We start from the raw sequence: 24,090 nt of genomic DNA, 5'->3' as shown, positions 1-24,090 counted from the left end.
TGGGGATTCCACGTCAGTCTGCTGTCTAGGTATAGTCGAAGGTATTTGACTTGAGTGAAGTTGGTATCTCTTTGTTGTTGAAGTACAGTAGAAGGCTGTTTTTTCCCCCACCAATGTGAACGTATACTGAGTACATTTTCCTTCATTCAGTCTGTACTCCACTTGTTGCACCAGTATTCGATAAGCACTAGGTGTTCTTGGATATTGGATGTAGCGTGGGTAGGATTCGAGTTACAGGTTGTGATGATGGTATTGGATTGTGCAGATAGGTCAGCAGTACATTGTAAATGTTATAAAGGATGGGACCAATCCCTAGTGGGACGCTGGCTTGTATCTGCCCGATTTCCGACAACTCGTTGACGCACCTCACTCTGAAGCAGGTCTGTTAGGTAGGATTTCAGGATAAGGAGAGGGTAGGAAGTGTTTTAAGTATATAAAGTAGTGCCAGACCCTATCAAAAGCTTGTACTACATACCCAAGCAATAGTCTTTACTATCAAGAGCAAAGGATATAGTTTCGACAACTCTGAAACGAACATAAATTTAAATTGTGATAAATTTTTGTGTGAATTGAACAACCGTCAACTTCATACCGATTACGTGTAAACATATTAAATTCAGTAGGGATTTTTTTATTGAGGTCCGAGGGGTAATGAACCAAAATTTAGATCCTGGTCCGCCTAGTTTCGCCATCTTCTGAACCAAAATTTAGATCCTCGTCCGCCTAGTTTCGCCATCTTCTGAACTAAAATTTAGAACCACGTCGGCCTAGTTTCGCCATCTTCAGTGTTTTGTTTGTGTCATTGTACCTATTTGAGATTTTCACTCCTTAGGACAGACAAATCATTACCACCTACTGAAGATAGGCGGTAACATGCCGAACGAGCGGGGCCAGGCGGACCAAATGCAAAATCTTATATATTCAAACTGTTTGGATATTTTTTTCCGTTTCGAAAAGCCTTTTATGCATTTCACTCCGTTTCCGATGCAGCCAGGAGATGATTCTAAAGAATTTTCTAGGCCGCGATCATGACAGCTGGAATGGAAAGTTCGAGAAAATCAACTGAATGACGTGTCGGGGCGTAAAAAATTAGGTTTCCAATTTGTTCTCTCTATTTTACTTTTTTCTTTGCTTTTGGTAGTTAGATATGATGATGATTTTGCAAACACCCTTCTCCGTTATGGTCCAGTATTTTTACAAAACAATTAGTACATTGACTGTTTGACTGGAATGGTAGATTCTTTTTAGTTTACCGGAATATATTTTTTTTAAACTGCTAGTTTTCTTCGTGGAGTTTCTGATAGGTTCGCTTATTCCGATCATTCTAGTCTGCCGAGCCTAGCTGCTTTGTATTCATTGCGTTTCATCAAGGATATAAGGAGGGAATAATCACTGAAGATATGTGACAGACACATCATAAAATCGCGATATCGCAAAAATTATGTTTCTTTACTTTTGTATACTGATTCTAACAGAAAAGGATGCAATATGCAAAAAAAAATAACACTAAAAATTCATAAGCTTTTCCAACTTTTCTTTATTTTTTAGCTAGATGTATTTCGAAGCTCTTTCCGCTCAAAATAAAAATGTACAAATGAGAAGGGGGAAAGTGCCTCGAAAATCTCCTTTAAAAAAATCCAATAAAAACGATGGAAAAGCTTACGAACTCTTTGGAAAAGATCACTCACAGATTGTATAACTATCTTTCCCGAAACGTAAATGACATACGTCAAGCTTACGAATTTTTTATAATAAAAATGAGAAATATCCAACAAAAAGAGAAGCAATGAGCCACTAATTATGATTATTTTTTGTTATTTTGAAAAATACATTCTTCAAATAACACCATAGAGTCGATTGCAACAAAATTTAACCAATATTTGGTAATTATAATCAACGTTCTCCTTTGCAGATGACAAGGGTTGGTTTTAGTCATTACAAAACCAGAGGAATAAAAAACTTGAGGATAACTTTTTTGAAGGTTTTTGTTTAATGAAATTAATTGAATATATGCGCTTTTTGATTTCGAATAATTCATACTATTTACTGTCGTTACTGGTAAATTTTTTTTTATAAATTGCATTAATTATATCATTTACTTATACAGAGAATGCTTTTTTGATGGCCGGGCTGAATTGCTCTTGAACAGATAACGTTATCAAAAAACCAAAAATACATATTTAATATTATATCGTCTAGTTTTAAATTGTTACCACTTTGATTAAAATATTTGTTGACAGGATACTTCAGAGTCAGTACAGCTTTGAAATTTTAAATAAGAACGTATAGTTTTTTACTCAATGTTTTAAACTACAAACGATGGCGCAGTCAGATTTTAAATTGGCCAAAGAAAAACAAAGTTATGTATGTGAAAACAAAAATATCTTTTTTAGTGCTAGTTGGTTTTACAATAATTTTGATGGGTCTGCTAGCAGTGAGTACTAGGACGTTAAGTTAAGCACGTTATTTAATAAACGGTTATATTTTTTAAAAAAAGGTCTCTATATATTTCCAGCATTAAGAACAGCGAACAGGGATTACATAGATGGTCGAAACGTGTAGAGTACCTTTTTTAAAAACATGCAACCTTTTATTAACTAAAAATGTGCATAACCATTGATAGCAAACACATAACATCATCCAAAGAAATTCTTAAGTATTTTCCATAATGTGATTCTTATTTTTTTTTTTTTTTTGCTTTGTCAATGATTGTTTTGATACTGTTTACACAACTGGTCTTATTGGATTTAAACAGAATGAGCATCATTAGCGCTAAATTCCAACTTTTCTTTGCCTCCATGAATTTTAAATATTCTTTAATAAGATTTTATTGGTCAGTCAAAACGAGCCAAAGGGTGCGTTTTTCTTGTCAAGATCTGGTTTATGTGTACGATATCATTGAAAGTGGCGGAAATGGCTCGTCGAGTAGTCGAGTTGAAACCCCCAGGAATTTCTTGTTCGCTCCCGGTGAACGACACATCGCTTATCCGTGTTGCACAAGATATAAGGTGTAGATCAGATGGCAGCCCATAGAAAAACTTACCACAGTATTTTGTTGAAGAGCTAAACATTTTGTTGTACGTTCCCACAAATCTACACTCATCCCTTCGAAATTCCGGAAGTGCTTTTGGGAGTTTTGTCCGGGTGCCTCGAGACGCTGATTTCGGTTAATAGGGACGTCTCTTTGCGATACAGAAGAAAATGTGATGGACAAAACGACTGATGAATCTGAGCTCACCACAAATGGTGATCTCAATCGATGTCATTTTCGAAAATCGGCACAGGAAAACTCCTGAATTAAGTAACCAAGTCATCACAAAGTAGTTCGCATTTTGCGCCACAACTGTGCCATTTTTTGACCAACTTAAAATATAATTGCTCCATACTTTTCAGTGTAAAGAAATCCTTTAAAACAGCGGATAAAAAAAGTACGCGTTCTCATTTAAAATTTCAAAGTTGTACTGGCTCTGAAGAACCCTGATCGAAATATTAAAAATACCGAAAAAAGAGGTAAAAATTTAAAACTATACTGAAAAATACCGTATATCGTATATTTTTGGTTTTTCTACGTTATATATTCAAGAGAAATTCAACAGGGCCATTTAAAAACTAAACCTTATTATGTATTTAATTAATCGTAATTAAAATGACGATTTTATTATATAATACACTGAATTTATTAGAAGTCAAATCTTCACAGAGAACCTTAGTCTTTAAAAAAAAATAAAAAATAAAATAAAATAACTAGGTTTTATTTTATTCGACTATGTCGTATTTTTCAATTATTTATTATATTACGAATTGTATTTAAAAAAGAACAACCTAGACCTCCTGAAATTTTGTCTAATGATTAAAAGCAGTACAATAATGAGATTAATTTTTGGGAATGGTGTTTTTTCCCCCTTTGTTATTATTACAGCCTGAGTAGTGGGTGATTAAATGCCGAAATCTCCATTGGAACACTCAAAGAAAACATGTTGAACAGATAATGATAAATACAACGAGGTTTTATTAAATTTGTTGAATAACGATTAGGCATTTCTTCCAACATATTTGCAAAAACTACGCCTTAATTAAAAACGTTAATATTTTTTTATATCGACCTTAACATCACGACTGCGACATCGAGAAAAATATGAACAAATAGGAAAGCATAATAAACAAATTTTCATATAAACACGTACCACGTCTCGAGCAGTGACTCACAAAGGATAGAAGCTTCAGAAGCCATAAAACAAAAACTACGAAGGTATGCACAGGTGTGACAGGAAAGCCCTTTAAGGCAGGTCACAAACCATTTATACAACATTCTATTGTTATACGTCAGATTCATTTGTTCTAATTAAGCTTATTGGTTTATTATAAGGTCGATTTTTTTTCTAAAGAAAATATAAATTTATAACGGCTTATTGTTGTAATTGCGATTTTATTGCAAGTGATTTCTAAGGATGAATTTTTTTCAGCTTCTTTAACCGTTCGACAGTCTGCTCTTCCAGCTCGACCTCCCGATCCCGTTAGGCAAATCCTTGTAGAAAGTGAGCGCGATTACATTTTCTTATGTTTATTTATTTTGTTTTTCCTTTAGTTCAATAAAAAAACCAACGATTATATCGGTTTCATCGTTAATCGTTTAAATCTAGGTAGGTTTATTAGGTAAAAATTAAACACCAACCTGTTTCTGATCCGCTTAGAATTGTACAACAAACACGATCCACCTGTTAAAATCCGTTTGGAAATGCGTTCCAGATAGTAAAAAGAAGGTAAAACCCGAAAAAGTGAAAACTAGTACGAGCCACACGGTGTACCAGTAAATACTGAAGTCTGAAACTCTGAAAGTGGTGGCCTTCCATGATCGAAGCGCCACGCGATGGAGAAGGGGAAATAATGCCGAGTGGAAGGAGAAGAGTTAAAGAACGGCTATCATGGTGGTTAATTGGGTTAAAGCTTTCTTCAACAAGGGCTTAAACGGTTAATTGCATGGAAAATTCTCGGGCTTGTCATCCCTGATCATATTTTCCCCCCAGTCTTGTTTGTATATCTAATCTACCTGGAAAGATATGCGGTTCTATGACACCCACCTATCCCCTCTCACTCTTATCTGCAATCCCGGACTTTCATAATCTTCTATTATACTTAATCCTATAGAATTTGTCTCTACGCCGTCAAAAGTCGAGCAGCATTTAACAAATCTGGTAAAAGACCGTTTTTCTCAGGCAGATTGAGCAAAGGTTTTTTTGTTAGGACAAACCCTATGTCTGCAGACTGCGGTCTCCTCTTTCTAGTATCCCTTTTACAAACAATGCAGAAGACGCGGAGGAACCTAACTTGTGCACTTATTTATTGGTAATTAGTAAATAATGCACAAATAAGTTAATTATTGATAATAAATATACAAACATTAACATGAGTAAATAGACTTGAATATACACTCAAAGATCGGATTTCGTCTTGAGAAACAGAATCTCGTTCTTCAACAAGAGCGATTTGAAGCTGTTCAACGATTGTCGGACCGGTGAAAAATGCGTAACCCGTCTCTTTATCATGTCCCATACGTGTTCTATAGATTGTCAGGAGAACGTGCTGGCCAATGCATTGAGGTAATTCCTACATGCTCCAAGTAATGGGTGACAACTCGAGCAACATGCTGTCGAACATTATCCAGTATAAAGGCGTTATCCCCAATAAATGTATTATATAATGAATGGGACCACAGCTCTGTAATGTACCGTAGTGCGTCAAAGATCCATTCTGTTTATAATAAGTTCGGTATGGGCATGGACTATTCCACCCCATACCACTGAGTGTCTTTGAAAAGGCAGTGACTCACGCATGGCACTAGAAGCAAAGCGTTCTCCACTTCTTCTGCACACACGGTCCCGGTAATCTGGTTGTCACAAACCAAACCGGCACTCATTAAGGAAATAGTCCCCCAGTGTCCAAGATCGGTGCCTTTCCAGAGAATCTAAAGTGGGATGTCAAGAGACTAGACCATAGCTTACCAAACGGTGGTCTGCGGACGGTTGCCTAGAGATTTCATTGTGAAAACTAGGTACAGTGTTCCAAGTACGCTAAGTACCACGACAGCCACTTAGATTTGGGATTTATAGAGGGTAAAGATCAGTTGCGCAAAAGTCATTCGAAACAGTTCAATGGTTTCAGTTAAATTGCGCCTTCATTTTGAGGGTAAACACGCAGACCTCGGGGGAAAAAGACTGATTTTTTTCAGGAGGAAGCGCACTGAACTTGCTGCTTCACAAATCTTCATTAAAAATTCATGCAAAAAACTTAAATGAAAAACTCACTAAAAGCGTCTTAATGGATAAGTTATCGAGTGGCAGGTAAAGCTCCATTGCTGAACCCTCATAAAACCGTGTGCTTACGATATTGTATTTTGATGAAGAAACAGTAAAACTTATTTGTTCTGTGCCCTTATCAAACAATACTGTAAAAAGACGGATACTTGATTTAAATGTGAAAGAACTGCGGTTTCTCTCATCCAACACAATTCATTTTCTCGACGAATCAACTGACGACGTTGGGTCAGCTACTTGATTGGTTTTTTTCTTGAATGGACTTACCTTGTGCAAACCACTTCCTGCCCATGCAACAGATGCTGACATACTCCGTTTGTGGGACGATTTGTTTACAACTGAAGAAATTCCTTGGTCCTATTGCATTGACGTCTGCACAGATGGTGCAAAAGCAATGACTGGCCAAACGATCGGAGTGATTACTAAGATAAAAGATAAATCGAAGAATTGCATCAGGAATCGTAGTGTTCTACACAGATACGCTTTAGCTATGAAACAAATTCCAACCTCTTTTAAGAAAGTTTTGGATGAGTCTGCTCAAATTATTATTTCTAGTTGCTGCTTTTCACAACACTATGCGACGATATGGGAAGCTTTCATCATTTCCTGCTCCTACAAGCAGAGAAAAGTGGAAAAGCACTTTCCCGATTACAGAAGAATTTTGGGAAAGTTTTGAAGTCTTATCTCTGTTGATGGACCGCAATGTCAAATTAGCCAAAGTTTTCAATGATGAAAAATGGCTATTGAATACTGTCGTATTTATCAGATATTTTCATGAAAATGAATGAAATGAGTATTTCTGTGCAAGGAAAGAGTGTTATAACTTTTGATGCTAATGACAAATCCATTATATTTCGTGGTCCGATTGACCAAATGACTTCTTTCAATTAATTAGTCTTTATGTAAGGTATCGGTTGAAATGAAAAAGCTAGTGTCACGAGCGGGATTCGAACACACTCACGAAGTCACGATAGCTCAAGTGGTTAGAGCAACGGCTATTGAGCCGAAGGGCGTGGGTTCGAATCCCGCTCGTGACACTAGCTTTCTCATTTCAACCGATACGTTATTTAAAGATTAGCTAATGACAAAGTTCGAGCCTTCAAAAGAAAATTCCAGTTTTGAGATGAATCTGTTGAGAAGGAATAGGTGCAGTGTTTTCCAGGGTTAAATTATTTTTTTAAAGAAAACAAACAGGAGCTTGGGAACGTGCACGTTTATTGATTAAATATGTGAACACCTTTAAAATTTGGAGAGGTTATTTGTGCACTACTTCCCAACTGCTCGAGATACAAAGCTGCAAGATCATGAATGAACCATTTTCAGTTCAAGCCAAGCAGTCTATATTCAAGTGAATTTGAATATTTGATAGACATTACTTCAGAGGCCACCTTGAAATCTACTTTCGAGTCCCATACTTACCCCCATTTTTGGCTACGTCTGGGTAACAAAAAAGTTCAACTGCTCGTTGAAAAAGCAAAACGTATTCTTCCATTTGCCACAAAGTATCCATGGGAATCCGGATTTTCCATCTATACAGCAACTAAAACTAAATACCGAAGCTGTCTAGTTGCTGAACCCTACATCCGTCTCTAGCTATCTAGCTGGATCATAGCTAAATATTAAATCCAACATATCCAAATTGTGCAGGGTAAAACAACCTCACACTTCTCATTAATTCATAAATCAATGTTAAGTATGCCAATCTAATGTTTGTTTTCATAGTGTCACCTCATTAGGAATGGAGTGGCTAATTGATAAAACTTTAATCTATTACATACTATAAGTATCTAATTTTAAATACTTGAATGAAAGGGGTCCGCTGGTTAAAAAATTTGGGAAGCCCTAGACTAAGCTATTCCCACGAAGCCTTTTGATGATTGTTGCAGTGCTCATTTCGGACCGTCTGGAGTTGATATCTATCAAGAAAACCTCTAAATGACTGTTCCGTAGTGCGGGTAAGAGCAATAAATCTATTGTCTCCAACCGATGTACATCGTGGTCGTTTGCTTCCTGAAATAAAATTCAAAATACCCGAACGTAAAGGTACCTTGCTGTACTGCGCTAAAAGTCGGCCTAACCATCGGCCTTCCATCGTGGAGCATCGAACATTAGACCTGGCATAAAAGATTAACGGCGCCTGACACAAAATTCAAAAGCGTTTAGGCGACAATGTTCAATACAAAATAAAGGGGGAAAATCTATTGTTGCGTTTAAAAAAAATCTTTTATTCATACAATTTTCCATCAAGGTATAGAGTCTTCAATTATTTATTTTATAAAGACGCCATTTATCCTTTATAATAAAAGATTTTTCAATTTTGCTTCTTGTGTCACTTGCCAAAATTCGAATAGGCTTTTTGTCTCCTCTGTATAAAACCGTGTACTGGAATGGGTGCCAAATTGACCCAGATACTATGTAACCCCCCCCCAAAAAAAAAAATTAATTAAAAAAATTAGATTTGCTCCTGTGTCTGCAGGGTAATAAACCTATTGTTTTATAGTTCCTATCATCTTGGTCTGCCTATCTTCGCTGAAGTTTAGACGCGTTTCGGCATTCGCCAACTTCAATGTTTGGATGATTTCTGAAGAATGAAATTGTTACTAGGTCGAGGATGATGTGGGGGCTGAATAGGTATTAGTATTGTTTGTCGGTGAGTTCGATAAATTAAGATTTTTTTATTACTCTAGTTGGTCTTTTTTATATCTTCGGTCATTTTCCTTTTTAATTTGTGTAATATTTTAAATGATGTTTGTGAGTTATAGTTAATTTGCGTATTTATGATTTTTTTAGTATTGACCGTTTATATATTTCTAAGTTTTCGAGTATGTCTCTTTTCGTCCTTTTCGCGTGTTGTGTACTAGTTTCATAGTTGATTGTATTGTCGAAAGTTCGTGGTTGTTTTCTATTAGGTATTCGATATTATTAAGTACGTTCGATTTTCCCCAGTTGTCCCTAAATGATGTTCCTGTATCTGTCTTTTATTTTTCGTACTGTCTGTCCGATGCATTTGTCTCCACATTCGCTTGTTAGTGTATATATTCCGTTTTTTTTCTTTTTTTGTCTTGTCGATGTTTTATCTTAGCAATTTCCCTATTATGTATGAGGTTTTCAACACCGTTTTTCTGCCTAATTTGCTAAATAAGTTAGTTTGTACGTTCCTTTCCCAATGAATGTGAATATGGTCCATGTAGTGTTTGTTTTTGGTGCGTGTTCTGTTTATTATTTTGTTGATTGTGTTTGTTGCCGTTTTTGTGTGCTATGGTCTGTATTCTTTTTAATTCTTTTGTACAAGTCTTGAATTAGTGGAGTTTGTTTCAGTAAGTCATGTATTCCGTGCTAACATTTTGTGTCGTTGTGGGTGGCTTGAATGCCGGTTTCTTTCGGTTTTCTGTATATGTCAAATTATAGTTTATCGTCTGTTTTTGTGATTGTTAAGTCTAGGAAGTTAATAGGGTTTTTTGTTTCTATTTCTTCCGTGAATTTATGTTTTTTGTAATCGGTTCAGGTCTGTCAGTATGTTTTTATGCTGTTGTTGTTGTCGTCTACGTATCTATACATGTTTTGACGTAATTTCGAGGAAATGTTTCTCTTCAAAATTTTGTAATAATACTTCTGTGAGTGGCTGAATTTGGATTATCCATTCCTAGTCTGTCTTTTGTGTGTGAATTTGTTGTTTGATTTTAAAATAGATTTTTTGTGTCGGAGTTTGTATTATGTTTGTGAGTTGAGCGTTTTCTTTGTCACAGTTTTGGCGTAATGTCCAGCATTTCCTTTACTAGAATTAATGGGTGTAGTTATGTCAAATGATATTAGTTTGGTGTAGTTTTAATTTGTACGTCTTCTAAATAGCTCCGTTGAATATTTCAAACAGTGTGTATCGTTTAGTTTGAGGTGTGTTTTGAACTTTTGCTCTTTTGCTTAAGAATTTCATATTATTAAATTGTTAAAGTTTGATTAAGTACTAGTATAATTCACAGGTCAGTCGCACCAGGTTAAGTTCGTGTATTTTTATCCCTTAACAAAAACCACGGGTAATTTTGAACAATACATATTTGAAACTTGACTACCGGCACTCAGCAAGTAATAATTTCAACGTCGTGCCAACGAGAGTGAGTAAAGAAAAATTTAATGAAAATAAAAACCAAACCGTGCAGAAAGTAGGGTTCACTATTATGGTCTGATTCTATTTTGATAGCCGCCGGCACCAATTATTACAGACGGCAGGTAAAAATCTTTAAAACGGAACCGACTAAAGACAAATTAATAAGAAACAATTAAGACGATATGGGATAATTATTATTGTTTAAAGCATTTCGCCTTAGAATATCTGGGGCGTGAAACTGGATGCTAGGCTAAGCAGACGATTTCTTTTACTGTCGCTATGTCAATTTTAACTCCCTTTGTCCCCTTTCACTTGACAGTGGGAAAAATAATTTTATGTTTTGGAAACCGTGTGAAGCTTCAACTTGCCAACAACTTCTTTAGGCTAATATATAACGCATTTACGTATTAGTATCGGAAATTGTCCAACCACTGAAGATGGCGAAACACGTGAAGAACACACGACTAAAATACATGTAGAATACTGTGAACTAATTCACAATTGATACATTTTTTTTTACGGTTCAAAAACCCATTTTAAAAAAAGTATACAAAAGTGAGGAGAAAAAATATATACAATACAAGTCTTATAACTAACTCATCAATATAAAGAATAAAACTCTACACTATACATCAATGAAAAATTAAATAAAATCCTTATACATAAAACAACATAAAGATTTAATTTAACACCCTGTCTATATAATTATACCGACTAGGAATTATAAAAAAAAATATATATAAAAATAATAAAATAAAGCATTACAATACATACATAGTACATTTTTAGCTTTTTTTAAAACTAAATAAAATTATTATGCTTTAAGTAACTGACGTTTTAATGAGGAATCGGAAGTATTAAATAAATCAACAGCATTCCATATGTTGTTACATTCTATCATCATGCAATGCATGGAGGAGTGTAGTGAAAAATTTGTTCCTTTATATTCAGTGAAAAATATTTTCTGATTTCTAAGGTGGCAAGGATGTACATAAAATTGGAGTTTACCAAAGATTTCTGGAGAATTTACACTTTTTTTTTTTTTTATGAGGGTTCGCAACAGCAGAGGTCATATAAACCCTCAGGGTGCCGGTGTTTAAAAAAAAAGCCCATTTGTAAGTATGTCTGGTTCGAATACAGGGCCTCTAGATTCGAACCCGGGACCTTCACCTTATAGTGATGAGCGCCGTGTCAATGCCTAAACCGTTGCGGCCACCGACGCCCCAATTTATACAATTATTATTAATTTGAAAATAAAAATAATCTCAAAATATTTTCTTTTGCAGCTAAGATCAGCAATATTGAAGTATGATTTAATGGTATCATCAGAGGATTTATTGTTGTGACAGTTTAATTGGAAATATAATGCATGAATTTATTTGTACAGTTTGAACAAATTTTATATCAGTGTAGTAGTGCAGATTCCAGATGATTGAGGCATATTCAAGAGTAGATCGAACAAGTGAATTATATAGATGGACATAGCAAAAAGGATATTTGAACTGATAAGTACTTCAGATGATGAAGCCAGCATTTTAAAGGAGCAATTTTTGATTTCTTGTAAATGTAGCTTAAAGGTGAGATTATTATCAAAGATAACCCCAAGATCTCTAATACACTCTGGTTAACAAACTGCAATTAATGGTACAAGAGTGGAAAATAGGAGATTTTTTGCAGGAAAATGTGATAGTAAATCATTTAGAATTATTTAAAAGTAGTTTGTTAGTTTGACCCCTAGCTGGAAAGTTTATTGAGAGCATTTTGTCAATTAATGCAATCGAAGGTACAATAAATTTGGGTATATATATTTTAGGTCATCAGTGAGTAGAAGCAACTCGGTACCAGAAAGATCAAGGTGAATATCGTTAATGAAGAGGAGAAAGAGAAAAAGACCAAGATGGGAGCCTTGTGGCACACAAGAAAAGAGAAGAGATCCAAGGCTTGATTTTAACTATTTGAGTGTGTTCACATAAATAACTGTGCTGCGAAAGCTGAAGATTTCGCTTCTAGCTTTGTAATAAGTATTTTACAAGCAATTTTGTCGAAGGCCTTGGAAAAATCTACATATACAGAATCCACCTGACAACCATCGGCTATAGCATCCAAAATGTAATTTTGATATATTAGCAAATTAGTAACTCCAGTACAGAAGCCATGTTGTTAGGGAATAATAACATTTTTGATATCATGTTTTAACTTTTTGCAAACCAAAGATTCAAATATTTTGAAACACGGATTGGATGGAAATGGGCCTATAAATATATACACATATTTTGATAACCTCAATGGTTATTTAACAAATAACATGCATAATCAGATATCACTCTTAAACAGTGATGAAATACGACTAAAAAAGAAAATCTTAAATCTTTTAATACCTGGAGATACAAAATTTTGTGACTTTTTAAAAGTTTCCACAGTTATTCTTTTGTTGATTGAAGGTTGGTTTGTAACCAAGCAATACATGGTTTTTAGTACAATTTTTTTTTTTTAAAGAGGCGTCATAAGGCTTTACAACTAAGATGCCTTCACCTTCTTATTCAAAATGCATTCCAGATTTCAGAGTTGTTTCTAAAAATAGGCAATACAAATAAATGAATTTTATTATGGCTCATAGACAACTTCAATGTTGATGTTTGTTTTTCTTAAGATACCCTTTCGACAACTGGACCAAATAGGTCCTAAAATCCTATCATCTTGAAGCAAAGAGCAAAAAAATTGCTAGGATTGATTGGAAAGTAATTGATTCTCTACCACAGATAAAAACCATGCAGAGAACATTGCAAAATGTTTGTATAATTTTGCACAATCGCCCTCAGAATATTATATTACTAATCCAAAATAAAATTGAGATGTAATTTGGTCGTTATCATATATTTTCTCTCTCTCTGGGTTAAATGATCTGTAATAATCAAATTTCAATTTATTTAACCGTTTTGTTTTTGTTATTATTTTGGTTTAATTTGAACCCTGTTTGGCTCAGTTCGTAAAGAGCAGGTTAAATATGGGAAACAAGCCTTGTAAATCGAAGGCTGAAACGATCGGTAATGACCAAATTGTGTTTCCAAACATAATAGCCACACTAGTACCAGGCTGAAATCCATGCAGTTCCTTTCAACCTGAAAAAAGGGTACAAAAACAAGAACATAGCTAGCATGTCAGATAGCCAGGCAGCATCAGAGCTCAAACATCATTTGTTAGAAGGTGGTGCTGAATTGCAAAACTAAATTAAATAAATTAGGTATGCAAAATAAAGTTACTTTCTACTGGGTCCCAGGAGTAATCCAAAATGTTGTGGTAAAGGGAAATAAGAGAGCAAACACCCTTGCAATAAAAAGGGTTGTTAAACCATTTATAGGTCCTGAGCACTTAGCAGGCAAAGGGATGTTTTCCTACTATCAATGAGTATCATACAAAAAAGCAAAATGAAAACTAGTAAACTGTGGAATTTAATTTATTAGACGCAAACATTCCAAGAACCTTCTAGCAAGTGTTGGAAGGAAAGAAGCAGATAAATGCTTTGAAGGAAGTAGGAAAAACTTTGAATCCTAATAAGATTCTTGACAGGAACATATGAATACTTAACACATATATGGATTATTAAAAATAAAAATATAATATGTGGCATTTCAAATAAAACAAATTCAATTTTAGTACTGAAAAAGTTTAATTATAGTACATTTCATATAAAGTTTTCTATCTCCTCCGACCACAGCTTTTATTACAAATATACTCTTAGCACTTAGCAGTTAATTTTTTTTTATACACCCTTCCCCAAGCCATTCTAGGAGGAATTTTTGAGCAATAAACTGAATGATATGTGAATAATTGCCCATGTGGCTTGCAGGGGAAATTCAATACTTCTCATATTTAAAAGCAATTTATTGTAACAATATTATAAATATACAAATATTTCTAAGGCATTCAAACTAAAAATGGTGAGTCCAAAGCACCATAACCAGATGCCACTCCACCTTCAGTAGATGTAGCTAATTTAGTCCTCAGCATGTGGCCAGCTGGTTTTACTGCAACTATATCTGACGCAGACCTAACAAAAATGTTGTGATTATTGAATAATTAAATTCAATTGAAAAAAAACTTACCCAATGACATATGAAAAGATTCCGAGTTCTGATATAACATCAGAGACTGCGCAAGGCTGACCCCTTTGGATGATCATATTCTTAATTGGGACGGGCTTAATAAGCTTCATCAGGATCATCGACTGTCTCTCTTCTGGTGTCATGCTGTTTAACAAGTTTGGTATGTCTGATCCGTACGTGTTATTTCCACCTCCTTCTCTTTGAGGCTTTAAAACAAAATCTTCGGGGTTTTTTAAAGCGAGATTGTACGCCAAATCTCCACCAGCATCCTACAAAAAAAACCACTGATTTAACATTTAATTACTGGTTTCAACAAATTGAAAATCAAGTCATTACCAGGTCAAGGGAATAAATTTCAGTAAAGAGATTTCTTATGTTTTTAACATCCTCAGCATTTGTGATGAAACGTTCAACAGTTCCGGGAGTCGCCAATACTTGCTGTACCTAAAAGAATGGTGGATAAAATCTATGGAGCTTATCTAACTTCTCGATTATCTGGATATTTTAAATCGTATCTATGCATATTCTAAATAATGTAATATCTATGCATAACTTTGTTAGAATAAATGGCCTTATATTTATATTTAGTCTTATAAAAATGAATGTCAATTTAAAAATAAGAGTAGATTCTAAAATCATCCCTTGCTGTTTGAACTGTCAAATGTCAGACTGAAGCCCGACAAAACGTATCCGCATCAGAATAACAATTTGAGTAACATGAGTTTGTCGTAAATATTATATATCCTACTTTTTTAGTACCAGCTAATTGATACTGGACGCTTGGGCATTTAATTGCACTGGAACGTTCAATCAAAAGGCGCGTTTCCCAGTCGCCTTCATCCCTGTATTGATTAGGGGAATAACCAGTCCTCATATAAACAACTGCCACTTCCAAGTCATCTTTTCTGAAAGGCAACAAACCAGAAAATAATCACCAATACACAATTGATACAGATTGATACAAATTACCTACAGAAAAAGTTGTTTTTTTGGCCCTAGTTTGGCTGTGGACAATTCAGAGAATTTCCGCCTTATAACTCTTATCAGTGGCTGCTGTCTTCTAATTTCAAACTCCATGAACCTCTGATCACAAATATTGTAAGTAGTCTCTTCAACTAAGAACATGACAACAGCCCTAAACAACATAGCGTTGTTGAGAATTTAAACACGACTTACTGAATGGGCTTACGTTTTCTTATTGTAAATATCCCAAGCATGAACAATACCAGCACACACCCCTTCCAATGCAGGATTATCTGGTAACTAAACAAAATTTAGCAGAATATGAAATGAACGTGTAATTAAAAATGGCAATAAAATAAATATCTTACCTTTTCAGTGAGTGCATCTCTGCCTATTTCTCGTAACACATACCTGCACATTATTAGTAATTAATAACAATATTCTGCTAACATTTGAAATATTTATACTTCTACTGAAATATGTATACAAGAATGGGAGTGGTAAGTGGCTTCCATATCCTCATTCTAATGTTTTTATAACAACAAATAAAAACTTATCATTTTTGTTCACCACTGATACTTTCAGGCCAATTTTAAATATTTGTAATTGTCAAAAATTCCTTTTTAAATTTATCTCATTAATTCATGACAGTGATCAAAAATTATTGACCCAAAAGGCGCAATGTTGACTAGAATGGGGGAGATTTCTTCCTGTGATCAGTAGGGTGATAAACCTGTCGTTCAATAGTTATTTATCATCCTGGTATGCCCACCCTCGATGATTTTCGTTAATTCAGACGCAATTCGGCATTTTGCCATCTTCAGTGTTCAGGTGATATCAGTAAACTATCAAACAACTTTTTTTAATGCCCTGACTTTGAAGAATTGGGCAGAATTTAACAGAAAAATACAGATTAAGATTAAAAATTTTAGAGCAATATTAGTAAAAAATGATATCTTTGACATGACAATATTAACTTAAAACCATTTTCTGATTATGAATTTAAAAAAATGTTATTAATAGGTAAACTGTGCAAAATTGAATAGGGATATTTGTTGTTATGAGTAGGGATATTTATTCTTATTCTATTAATTTTAATTAAATTAACTAATATATTCTTGTTAGTTTGATAAAACAAAATCGAAAATGCCAAACAAGAGGAACTAAAAAGGATGCAATATTGGGACAAAGGTACAATTGCCGTTCTTAAAGAAATATCAGCTTCTAACTTCTGATTCAAGACGATGTCTTTCCATGGTTAAAAAGAATACAACTGGATTAAAATGGAGAAAAGACGAGAGAATATGTTTCTTTACAAAATGAGTAATCTTCATGTTTACTATTCTCAAGTAAATCCGTTATTAAAACTGAGGATTAACAAGTTTTTAGTTCTGGTTTTTATTTTCTATTTTGCTTTATCCAACTAACAAGAATATATCGCTTAATTTGATTAAAATTAATAGAATAAGAATAAATTACAAATATCCCTATTAATTTTTTGCACAGTTTACTGTAAATATGGAAGTGAATTGCCATCAGTTTGAGGCCACAAAGCAAAGCACCAAGCACCAAGCACCAGAAATGCAGTTCAAAATGGTTATAGTTTGTCATGCAATCAAGTATTTTATATCTATATTTTTATACCATGGTCATGGTTTCTAGAATTACATCATTCAATATTTTTCCATGTATATGTCATATCTAAAAGAGATTACAAGGACAAATTACATTATTATGTATTATTTACTACAAACGTGACAATTAAAATGGTCATGGTCAAATGTGCATGCCTGTAAACTAATTTTCAATGCACAGAGTGGGAAAAAAAAATCCTGACGATCTAAGGTAATTTTGTAAATTGTTAAATGTATTGTCATTAATTGAATAAATTACCTGTGTAGTTTGGCAACCTGTGAGCTGAGGCTGGCAAAACTTGATGCAATTGTATTGAATTCAACTTGTTTCATTCTATTTGCACTTTCGTCAAAGAGATAATCGGACCTGAAGATTCCTAGACTCAAGACCTACACCAAACCAAACAACTCTTGGAACATATTTTTGTATTGTTTAAAAAAAAAAAATGATTTGAAGTTTTAGAATCTGATGAGGAATTTTAACAAATTCTAACCTTCCTCAAGGTGATATGTACTATAGAAAATTAAAGCAATATCTCAGTTACCAATTTTCATTTTATCAGTTACCACAATGAGGTAAAATAAAAAGTATTATTTTTTGAAAATGCTGAGTATTTTTCCTTGTACAATTGTATGTACCTATTGGAGGTAAATTAATTATTTCACTTCCAACAATCAGAAAAAAAAAATGCCACTTTTTTATTATTTTTTAAACTTATCGGTTGGGTAAGAAGTAATGTTGTTTTTCAATTATAGGAAGAATTAGTTCGATATTTACATTTTTTGTCTATTTCGTTTGTCTATTTACAAATACATTTGTTTAATCCCTAAATTAAAAAGCTTTATTTCTCCTCAGATTCTGTTTTCCATTTATTTATTGTGTCAAATAATTTCTTTGGATGAAATGTATTTATGTCATGTTTACTTTATGAATTACAAAAAGTGATCAATGCACAACTGCTGCAACTGAAAATGTATGTGCTGTGCTTGATACTAATGCTGTGAATGGTCGTTAAGCCCAAGAGTGGTTTGAGCAATTTAGAGAAGGCAATATTGTTTTTGAAGATGATGCATTCTGAGGTTGATGACGACATACTGAGGGAATTTCCCTTTTTGATGAGAACTAGGAGAGATGTTAAATATTTCCCATACAATAAATGGAAACCCATCCAAAGTCTTGGGTTTGTTCAAAAGCTACATGGATCACACATAAACTTAGCGAAAGGAATTTAGCGGATCGCATCTCAATTTGCTCTTCACTCCTCGGTCGTCGTGCCACCCCGGTCAGTCAACACCATTAGTTGTTCCAAAACAACAATGCACGGAAGAAAAAAGTTTGTAGTGCATTTGGTGGGACATGTCTGGCCCCTTGCATTTGGAGCTTTTACTATAAGGCAAACAGTTAATAGTGAACTGTACTGTGAACAGCTAACCCATGTATATCTTCAAATAAAGCAAAAACGGCCTGCACTAGCAAACAGAGGTGTAGTTTTTTCCAAGTTGCTTTGAGGACCAAACAATTATTAATTAATCTGAATTGGGAAATTTTATCACACCCACCATACTCATAGGGCATTTCGCCTTGTGATTGCTATTTATTTTGGTCATTTAAAAAATTTTGTAATGACCAAAAATTTGAAAGTTTTGAAAGTGTTCACGGTTCAAACTTTCCTGGACTCAAATATGGGAAGTTTTATGCAAAAGTAATACACATGATACCTCAAAGATGGCAAAACGTAACTGCAAACAATGGTAAATATTAAAACAGTAAAAACCAATGCAGGCATAAAAAATATATTTTTAAAAAATTGTAAAAAGTCATTATTTTCTTGCCAACTCAATACATACACACAAAAAAATAAATAAATAAATAAAATAAAATAAATGAAGTGAAACCACAATGAGCCCAGATGTCCTATCTTTCTCAGTGCATTAATAAAAATCTATGTTTATAGGGTTTAGATTGTAAACACCATTTTGATGACAGTTTGTTTTTGGCTGTTTGCAACCTTTGCTTGGAAATTTGTGTTTAGCTTGAGAATTTGACATATCCTACCTTGAGATTGGAAGTTCAAATAAAAATGATTCCCGAAATTTTTAAATTAAATTTTTAACTGATTTAAGTGGTAGAATGAAATTAAATTAATCGTGAGAAAAAGAGAACAAAGGTTTTGTATTCTCAGTGGTTCAGCAATCCAAGGCAATTAATGTTCAAGCAAAATAATTGATTAAAAATAAAGTGTGATATTTAGCAAAGTCCACTCAAAATTCATTATCTAAGTTCACAGTCACATCTTGTGAAATAGTATCTATTATTCCGCACATTTCCATAAATCCTCAGTTATTACTTGACAAAACAAGCATTAATTGGATGTTAGTGAAATCACTTTATAAAGTAATTTTTCAGAAAACCTGTGAAGATCCCTGGAAACAGGGCCAAGCCATGCAAATCCTGAAGCAAATGTATTTATTTCAACTTGCTTGGGCCCTGATGGAGACATCATGACATCATTTCTGAGGACTGCCAGGCTTAATTCCTGCAATTATTTTTATACGATGAAGTATACATTTACAATCGAAATATTCTATGGCAGTAGGATGGTTCCAAGGTTATTTTTAATCTGCTGTTGTTCTTCACTATGGTGGAAATATATTTCTAGTTAGATAATATCTTGAAATTCCGCAAAAATATATTGGTAAAAACTTTGAAAGTTTCCTTGCATGCTTTCTTTAGTGTTTTAGACATAGCTTAATTACATTTGATGATATGCGAATTTACATAATGTGAAAATTTTTTTACACATCTTAAATTTAAAAGTCAACCCTTCCCAAATAAAATATTTTTTAAAATTATGTTATGTGGTTATAATTACAAATTTGTAAAGAGTACTTTAAATAATAAAAGGTGGCATACTAATTGGTAATTTTTTTAATCAAGCAATAAAATACTAAAGAGAATTACAAAAACAAAATGTATCTTAATAAAAACACTAAATGAAAAAAGAGATTTAAAATCAATTTTATTTCAAATACCTGTCCAAAGCCTTCATTGTAAACGGTAGTATACAGTTCAAAAAGTTTTTTTGTAAAGCTGTCATATTCGACTGTCCTGTAAAAAAAGCGATATGTTTAGCACTCACCAATCGTAGGAATATTTGTTACACTGACTTTCTCAAGGAACTCTCCAAGAAATCATGGTCGTGAGCGACACGATGCATCAGCTCACTCATCACTCTTTGCGTCATGACGACTTCTTGAAAATTCTCTTTTTTAATCAAAGACGGCAAAAGGGTGAATGGCGCAAACACAATAGAGTCCTCATCAAAGTTCTGTCTAGATCTCATACCAACACCTGCCAACATCAATTTTTTTGTTTATTTCCTCCCACCAGTAAACAACATAAACATCGTTATATAATAAAAAGAAGAAGAACAGATTGACTCTCATTGATCGAGCACTGATTTTTTAAGTTGTTGATGGGGTTTTTCCAATTAAATTTTTAGAAACCCAAATCATTTTTATTGTATTTTAATTGCTTTTCATGTAGCATTTACTGAATAATTTGCTAATTCTTTTCTAAACATTACGTTTAGACTATCAAAGCTTTCTTAAATTGGATGTTAGATTCTTTTTTAGTATTACTGATTACTGATTTATATAAACTCAAATCTGCACGTGTGTACAGAATTGAGACTATCACTTCTCACAGTCCACTGGCCATTCCAGGTTTTGTGGTTTAACATAAACAATAAATTACTGGCAGGCGATAAGAATCACCTACCCCCAGGTTTGGCAGTATGGGGTCAGACCTCAGTCTTATCTGTCCAGCCACTGAGATTGCGCGCCAGGGGTGTTAACAGATAAGTCATTTCAGCCCTGAACTCATCCGTTCCTAAATCCATTCATACTCTCGCTCATCCTAGGGATACAAAACTATCAGTACTACATATACAATAAAGCAACCCTGTCTCTTCCAAGATTCAAAATGGGGGGGGGCAAATATTTGCTGCTGTGCTCAAGTATAATTCTCATATCAGTTAGCATTCCTACGCGCTCTCTATAAAGAGCCAAGTTATTGAGAGAGCGAGTGAGAAAACTTTATTCAGGGACTAGAGTACCCTAAATAAAAATAAAGACACAATTTTTTTAATAAATCTGGCAATTGAATTAATAAAGGTTTAACTAACATATAGTGAAATGTAATAAAGAACATAATGCAAAATATAAAAATTAGAAATTATAGTACAAATAATAAATTTAGGAAGAAATAGAAATAATAAAGAATACATTGTCTTGTGCGATTATAATCACAAACTGCAAACTTAAAAGTTGAGAAAAGGAAGAAAACAAGCTTTCTTATGTAGTAAAAGGATCTTACGAATTGAACCTTTGAAGGTGGAATACAATGAGAAACCTTTCTTCACATGCCAGACACATAAGTGGGGCTTTAACCCAAAAGTAAGATCGTCTGTCAGCCTCGCATGGCCTATTGTTAATCCAGTAAGGATGAACTTTCTTCTACAGATCAGATCCTCTGAGAGCCACCTATCGACAGTGCTCTTGACAAGTGAGAGCTTCTATGCTAATCCAGCCCACCGACGAGACCACTTTCTTTTAATAAGGTTTTTTATTGTATTTTTAGCATCAGAGGGTCGGATCGTGATGGTTAAGTGTGGAGGTTGGGATGTCCCGACTTTACCCGAGTCGTCTGCCTTTTAATTACGCTCCAGACCCTCCGGGTATCCAGACTACTACTTTGCCGAGATACTCCAACGACCTGACACAGATAGCAAAGGCTGCAGACAAGGTAAGCAGTCACCCACAAGAGGGGAAAAAAACAGTGAGCTGTTTGAGGAAAAACACTTGTTAAACGCCCAAATTAGACTTTTATGTAATAAGCAAATATAAATTAAATTTCCATCAAGACATAGCCTTGTCTTCTTCTTTGAATTAAACAATACCAGACTATTTTTGAAGATTATTACCCAATGGGGCCGAATTCTCATCAAATCAAATTTTATTCAAGTAAATTTAAATTAACACAAGATTACAAAATAAATAGGTAAAATAATACCGTGCATGACAGCCCAGTCTTTTGCTTTATCAATAATTTCCTTTTCATCCTTCAGCGGCAATTGGATTGCGGACTTCATGTTAGGCGGAGGTTGGAGAAAGAGCGAAGCCTGGCACACCCAAAAATATCAACACGCGTTTTATCAACAGCAACAACAACACAATGACAAAAATAAAGACAATCGATCCGGTCCGAGTCGATATCAATGCAATCCATCGTTAAACAAATTCTTCGTCTTCCGTTTGATGGTCATGATTAGATAGATTGTTGGATTATTGGTTTTCTTTAAGAATTTTCCACAGACGATAAATATAGTACCAAGACGAGACAAAAGAAACAAATTTACGATTGTTTTTATTTCTTTCTAGACAACAACTTACAACTCAGTGGTATTACATTAACTAACTAGTGCAATGTTGGAGCAAGTCTATAATCGGAATCATGTAATATGATTTATGAACGTGGGAAAACTAAATACGAATAGCAATTCGATGGCAGGCAAACTGTAACATTGTTAATAATAAACAACGGTATTGTTTCCTCGTGCAATTATGGGCCATTTTGTAGTCACATCTTGGCTCACTATAGATAGGTCAATAGGTACAACATGGGACCACATGGCTTCAAACAGAAATTGACTTTGGACCGCTATGACTGTAATGTACAACGATGTGCCGATGATATAGTAGTTCTACTTCTGAGAAATGGAAAACCCCCGCTGTACTTCTGTTAAATCTACGCACATCCATCGTTACACTATGAATAAAACTCAAGTTCAAGTTAAAACTTTCGTCTTGCATTGTTTCAGCTCCAGTTCTGTATGCTTCAGCCAAAATGCCACTAAGAACTATCAAAACTAGGCGGTCTAAGATTTTATTTATTTTCTGAGCGTCCTGAACGCACATCCACAGCTTTGGATGAGTCTGTAAAATGTAGTTGACCGTATGAGGGAACTTCACCCTCACGTGGCAACAAATCCAATATGACTCGGTGAATCTGTCCTGTATTTTAAAACAGTGAGGCCCTACTCCTGGAATTTCTTTCCTTATGAAAGAAAATAGGCATGTACCATTGCGCTGTTGTTATATCGTTCATAATATTACGCATATCGTTCATAATATTTGGACAATTAAGGAATAGCTATTTTAACTACAAACTGGAAGTGAAATAAGGCCATTGTGGCAGTTGTAGTTACAGTACTTGTCAGTACTAGGGATACACAAGGCCTTCTTCACCTCGACCTGAATAGATCTATTATACTCCCCCGGTTTTTATAACTGACTGGCCAGCTTCAAGTTGTTAATCAGTCTCCATAGCCTTGCCAGAGGCTCCTTAGTATAGGATCTTGCGGCTTTTCTTCTCCTAGTTGAAAGAATCTACACCTACATAGACCTTCAAAGAAACATAAACGATCTCCTCCTCTTCCTAGCAGTATCTGCACAGTGTTTCCTCTGACTGTACTCCTATCCGGTGCATGTACTTTCTTAAGTGGCACTGTCCAGTCAGGAGTCGAACCAGAATCCTGGTTTGGTTGCGGCTGCCTTCCAGTAATTCTTTTGTAAGTTTTGCAGATGGACATTTTATGAATCTCTTCGCGTGCCTCATGCCTGTGGTATTTGTTCCACCAAGTTTTGGACTCATTAATGATCCATTTTAAGATAATCTTCTTTTGTGGCAGGATGCTAAGTCACAGTAGGGTTCAGGACCCAGAGAGTTCGTATTGGCCCTCATGTCAACCTTTCCGTTCCCTCTATGCCCCGAGTGCCCAGGGACCCATGGCAGGGTCAGGTGTCACTGACTTCCGTCAGGGCCTCCATGGAGTTCTTAACACTCTTTGCCTTCACCTCACATGAGGCTGGGGAATTTAGTGCCGCTTGACTGTCCGAGAAAATAGCTATTTCCT

General features: G+C 34.6%; 2 protein-coding genes across 5 annotated transcripts in view; both read right to left on the bottom strand.

Annotated features, from left to right (window-relative positions):
- Positions 1 to 4,821, bottom strand: part of LOC106670253 (flocculation protein FLO11) — a 58,475-nt gene extending 53,654 nt beyond the window's left edge. For both annotated transcript variants that reach the window (XM_014400423.2, XM_014400424.2), the window contains exon 1: positions 4,673 to 4,821. The gene's annotated coding sequence lies outside the window, so the exon portion shown is untranslated. The remainder of the gene's footprint in view (positions 1 to 4,672) is intronic.
- A 9,456-nt stretch (positions 4,822 to 14,277) lies between these two features.
- On the bottom strand, positions 14,278 to 22,371 carry LOC106670267 (glutathione synthetase-like). Of its 3 annotated transcripts, none has more exons than XM_014400445.2 (11): positions 22,188 to 22,371; positions 20,282 to 20,465; positions 20,147 to 20,222; positions 19,526 to 19,650; positions 15,848 to 15,890; positions 15,706 to 15,779; positions 15,490 to 15,651; positions 15,265 to 15,421; positions 14,853 to 14,960; positions 14,517 to 14,785; positions 14,278 to 14,461 (listed from the first exon to the last, which is right to left on the bottom strand). In XM_014400445.2, the coding sequence occupies exons 1-11, from the start codon at positions 22,264 to 22,266 to the stop codon at positions 14,338 to 14,340; spliced, it is 1,401 nt and encodes a 466-aa protein (XP_014255931.1). In that variant the 5' UTR covers positions 22,267 to 22,371; the 3' UTR covers positions 14,278 to 14,337. The 3 variants fall into 3 exon arrangements, with proteins under 3 accessions (XP_014255931.1, XP_014255930.1, XP_014255932.1); XM_014400444.2 differs by lacking the exon at positions 19,526 to 19,650 and adding an exon at positions 17,373 to 17,503 and having other exon boundaries at positions 22,188 to 22,368; XM_014400446.2 differs by having other exon boundaries at positions 19,595 to 19,650; positions 22,188 to 22,367.
- Positions 22,372 to 24,090: the final 1,719 nt, after the last annotated feature.

The sequence above is a fragment of the Cimex lectularius genome, unplaced genomic scaffold (genome assembly GCF_000648675.2).
Source record: "Cimex lectularius strain Harlan isolate CLEC.00 unplaced genomic scaffold, Clec_2.1 scaffold327, whole genome shotgun sequence".
NCBI classification, from domain to species: Eukaryota; Metazoa; Arthropoda; class Insecta; order Hemiptera; family Cimicidae; genus Cimex; species Cimex lectularius.
This window is presented reverse-complemented; position numbering and strand designations above follow the sequence as displayed.

What these genes read in the sequence shown, in the direction of transcription:
- LOC106670267 (XM_014400444.2), bottom strand. Translation starts at nt 22,266, where the DNA reads ATGAAGTCCGCAATCCAATTGCCGCTGAAGGATGAAAAGGAAATTATT. An exon ending in AGACTGGGCTGTCATGCACG is followed by an intron (nt 20,466 to 22,187) that starts GTATTATTTTAC and finishes TGATGTTGGCAG; the next exon opens with GTGTTGGTATGAGATCTAGA. An exon ending in GAGATGCACTCACTGAAAAG is followed by an intron (nt 15,780 to 15,847) that starts GTAAGATATTTA and finishes AATTTTGTTTAG; the next exon opens with TTACCAGATAATCCTGCATT.